Genomic DNA, 4951 nt, shown 5'->3' on the forward strand with positions numbered 1-4951 from the left:
TCAGAGTCACTCTGGTTATTCAAAGAAACGTTTCAGATCTAGAGAACTTAGTTGGGAAATGGATTCAGAGGGCAATGTAACTCTGTCACGTTATTCTATTGCACTGGGTATGGATACCATCTATTACTGTGCCATCCAACCAGTTGCTGTCTCATCTAATAAAATGAGTGAATGTGTTAAGAGACGAAGGATAGTTCTCACAACTCCAATCTGTTATCATAATGAATGGATAATATCTGTCATGCAGGGTAAGTCAATTGTGGTACTAGCTATATTGCTATGCGTTTATGTACATACTTTGAAAGAAAATGTAATGTTAGCATTTTATAATTGGAGATAACAAAGCTGTTTGTACACCATCTACTGATGCACCACTCACAAATGATAAGCCTACACCAACTCCTGATATATCAACTGATGAGCCAACACTGGCACCAACATCAAATACTACATCAATGCCAACTAACCAGTCAGGATCAACAGCAAATCCAAATCCTGAAATTGTAAGTCTGCAACCAACTGAAACTGTAACACCACAATCAATTGTAACTGTGACACCACAACCAACTGAAGCTGTGACACCACAATCAACTGAAGTTGTAACACCTTGGTCAACAAAATTTGTCACACCACAACCAACTGAATTAGCAGTGACACCACAAGCAACTAAAGCTGTTACATCACAATCAACTGAAGCTGTAGCACCACAGTCAACCAAAGCTGTGACACCACAACCAACCGAAGCTGTGACACCACAACCAACCGAAGCTGTGACACCACAACTAACCGAAGCTGTGACACCATAACCAACTGAAGTTGTGATACCACATTCTACTGAAGCTGTAACTCCACAACCCACTGAAGGCATATCATTGGAACGTGTTACAACTTCAACAAACCTTCACAAACTCCTGGTGATAATGGTATGCTCATATTCTTACAATAATATGTCATTTTTGTAGCAGCATTACTCTATATTCATGTAGTTAATAATGCCACTGTAATAATGTTCTTACCAATTAAATGAACAATATTAGCATCTTAAAATTTAACAATGTAATGAATTAATTAAAAAATACTACATTTAATAAGGCTTTACTGTACTCTCTCTGCAGGATGTGTATTGATTATTGATAATGGTGAAGCTACTGTTACTCACTACATTAATGATGGAGTTACCCTTGTAATAAAGTACACATGTAATAGAGGATATCACTTTTTTCTTAATAATAACAAATTAAACAGAGTTTGCATCAATGGAAACATGCCATCCAAGCCACCACCTTGTAAACATTAGTCAAACTGTACTGTTTATTATACAAGGTATAATGTGTTTTAATTCTTTAGCAATTACATGTCGTCCATTTGAACCTATTGCCAATGGAAAGATTGAAGTAACTGGACTGACATATGATTCAGTGGCACATTTTAACTGTGATCCTGGATATTATATCACTGGCTCTGCGATGCGTAGTTGTGACACAGATGGTGAATGGAATGGGATAGAAGGAGTCTGTAAACGTAAGCACCAATAATTGTTTAACTGTTTTGTGTAACATTGTTTGTACTTACTGTATGTATATTTACAATGACATCTCCAATTGTATGTTTCTTCAGGCAAATGTACAGCTCCGCAGTCCATTAAGTGTAACGATGGAACAAGAGTCTACCCAACTAAATCAGCATTAATTGCTGATAGTGGAGATGTTGTCCAGTATAGAGTCCCCAGTGGATATGGATTAATTGGGGACCCTTTCGTCTGTCAACCTGACTCAACATGGAGTGCACCTCCAGACTGTCTGAGTAAGTAGGAACTTCTTGCATGCAGATGATATATTTGGTGATTCTAGAACTGAGGGCATGTACAGCATATAAATGTTGCATTATACGCAAGTACATTTCCAGGAGTTTTATGGGTGCAATCCCCAGAACCTAGCCTGAAGGATTATATGGCTTTAAAATTACTGAAAAAACTTGATGCTATATTATTAAAACCAACAATGCCAATCTTTACTGCTACTTCTCTCCCCCCCTCCCCCAAGATTTTCAAACTTTCACAACAGCTCCCCTAAAAACTTCCTATGGCCAACATCATTATTGTTGTTCATGGAAAGACAAAATCACTGTAAGAACTTGTTGAAAGTATCCAATGAAGATATACGTATGCAGTTTATTAAATGCATGCATTTTTGAGAAATAGAGAGATCCACAGTGTAGCTATAGACTCTAACAAGTACACCAAAAAATTTGGAAGTTTCAACTAGAGTAGGGACCATAGCACATCGATAAAAAGTACTGAAACAAGTTGGAGTAGGTACAATATTAAATCACAGTAAAACAATAAGAAGTGTTATATCCCTACTGTGTATTTCCATTATGGTATCTTGAGCACAGTAGGGATATAACACTTCTTTTTGTTTTACTGTGATTTAATATCATGCCTACTCCAACTTGTGTCAGTACTTTTTATCGATGGGCTATGGTCCCTACTCTAGTTGAAAATTCCAAATTTTTTGGTGTACTTGTTTGTTAACTTTTTTGTAAATAATTTTATTTTGACTGGTGAACCCACGCATACCACATCTGAAATGGCACCGCGTGCCCCAGCTATATCAATTATCGTCTAAAAGTGAAGTATCTATTGTGCTTCGTTGTCATATGTTCAACCAGTTACACAGCATTTCGGATCAAGAACTGTTTGAAGAGCACCTCTATAATCTATGCATATACCAAAAGAAAGAAATGGTGCCACATGCCCCAGTTATATTAATTATCATCTGAAAAGTGAAATATCCACTATGCTTCGTTGTCTGCTATGTTCAACCCATTACACAGCAGTACGAATCAAGAATTGTTCGAAAAGCACCTCTGCAATCAAAATAGCCACTACGAAAAACACGGACAATTTCCATTACGAAGGGAAGCCATCACATGCTACCACCAAATCGACACTTTTCGCTGTCAACAAATATTTATTATCAAGACACAAAGGAGGACACTGGTAAGTCCATGAAGAATGCATTGTATGTACTGCAGTATGCCAAAAGGCACCATTCGGGCTGAAGCGACATCGAACAGTGAAAAAATCAAGCCCATAGCCTTAGCCGTTATCAAGTTATGCTTGTCTGAAGGCATGAGGCAGTCAGTCAATCAGTCAGCAGTTAAATAAATAATTTTTAAAATTCTGTATCAACTTGTTGAAAGCATTTCAGGTTGATCTGAAAGTTTGTTTGGGCTTAGTTTTACCTAACCAATACTGCCTCATCATCGTCAGAAAAAATTGAGGCTGGTTTTTGGATGATATTATTCCGTAGGCCACGCCTACTCCTTTGTGGTCCCTACTATACAGTAACTATCGTACTGTATGGTACATGACCAGATGGTGAATAAGGGCCAGTCTTTAACCCATTACACCAATCTTGACAGTTGATAACTACAGATTGGATAACCCTTTTTTGGTCACATTTTATGTCCTCTTGTAACAGTAAATAACTGTTTAACTATCTTGTACAGAACTCTGTGATGATAAACAAAACATACCTAATGCAGTAATCACTATAAATCATGACATCAAGAGTTATACTCGCAAGATCACATGCAATGAAGGATATCAACCTGATGGTGTAGTTATGTTCAAATTTGTTACTTTGGAACATGGACCCCAATTTTCAGATCCTGTAAACGTAAGGAATTTGTATTGCCTTAACAGGAGTAGTTGTCATTTATAAATCTATTTAGGAGGATGTAGTGATTTTTCTTTGGCCAATGGCAGTACCACAATGATGCTTGACAATCAGTTTGTTCTAATGGAGTGTGATAAAGGTTTCCACTTGGATCCTCCACTAGTGTTGATATCATGTAAAGATGGAATGTGGATACCATCTATCCCTACTTGTGTACCCGACCAATAAGGTAATGTATTGATTGACCTAATGTTCCCCCATGCATTGATTTAATTCTGTACAACTTGTTCATGTCAGACCAGTTGGGGATATTAATAAGAAATATATTATTTTAATAGGAGTTAGCTTTATGGTTTGTGGTCATACGTACATCCATTGCTATATGATGTTGATAAATAAGAATGAAGTATTGAAAATCATTTGGACACATCTTATTTGCTAGGTTAGCATACCTTTTTATACATATTATTTAACCATTTTTCATTGCCATAACATCATACGTAGTATGTATGCATCTTGCACAGCTTTTGAATGTGTATTTAGGAAACTTATGTATGTATTTACAGACCTGTGAGCACTGTCAGAAATATATACATCCAACTCTTCTTGAAGCAAAGTCTTGTGTTTTGAGTATTAGTTATTATTATGATGTTAATCTTACACATCTTACACATGACACTTGAACATTTTTTATCCTTTAACATGTACAATTAAGTGCATAATTATAAATTTTAATTAAAGGCCTGCATACATCAACATGCTTCATATAATGAGCTAATTGTGATGGTAAATCCAAGTGGGTCACATGATGACATGTACTTGAGTACATGCTTTATGTTGGGAAGAATTATTGAATATTCAATAATACTAATAATATCAATGAAATGCTAACAGAGGTGTTGGCAGGGAATCACTCAAGTCTGCATGCATAAAAAATCAAGGAATCATTAAAAGTCAAAGCATTTAATACATCACAAGTAATTATGCTGCATTTACGTAAGAACAAGTAAAAGTTTGTTCTGACATCATGAGGATTGTAAATAGAATCCTTAACAGTCCAGGGCACTCTATCAAACACTAAACGCATGCATGTATGTGTGAATGTGACTTGTGTGTAAATGTGTGCAGTATTTAATTTCTTGATTCATTAACACAATGTGGCTTGAGTTCTCCCTACTTTTAGGACTTGGTCAGCAGGAATAAGTGGCCTGTAGCTAAATTACCTTTGTCAAAGTGAGTAAGCGATTGAATGCCTGTGTAGCTATAAT

At 36.3% G+C, this 4951-nt stretch overlaps 1 protein-coding gene across 1 annotated transcript; it reads left to right on the forward strand.

The window, feature by feature from the left end:
• Positions 1 to 1264: 1264 nt before the first annotated feature.
• LOC136253833 (beta-2-glycoprotein 1-like) lies at positions 1265 to 3783 on the forward strand. The gene is made up of 5 exons (XM_066046491.1): positions 1265 to 1286; positions 1348 to 1521; positions 1618 to 1803; positions 3514 to 3683; positions 3739 to 3783. The coding sequence occupies exons 1-5, from the start codon at positions 1265 to 1267 to the stop codon at positions 3781 to 3783; spliced, it is 597 nt and encodes a 198-aa protein (XP_065902563.1).
• Positions 3784 to 4951: the final 1168 nt, after the last annotated feature.

The sequence above is a fragment of the Dysidea avara genome, chromosome 4 (assembly GCF_963678975.1).
Source record: "Dysidea avara chromosome 4, odDysAvar1.4, whole genome shotgun sequence".
NCBI lineage: Eukaryota > Metazoa > Porifera > Demospongiae > Dictyoceratida > Dysideidae > Dysidea > Dysidea avara.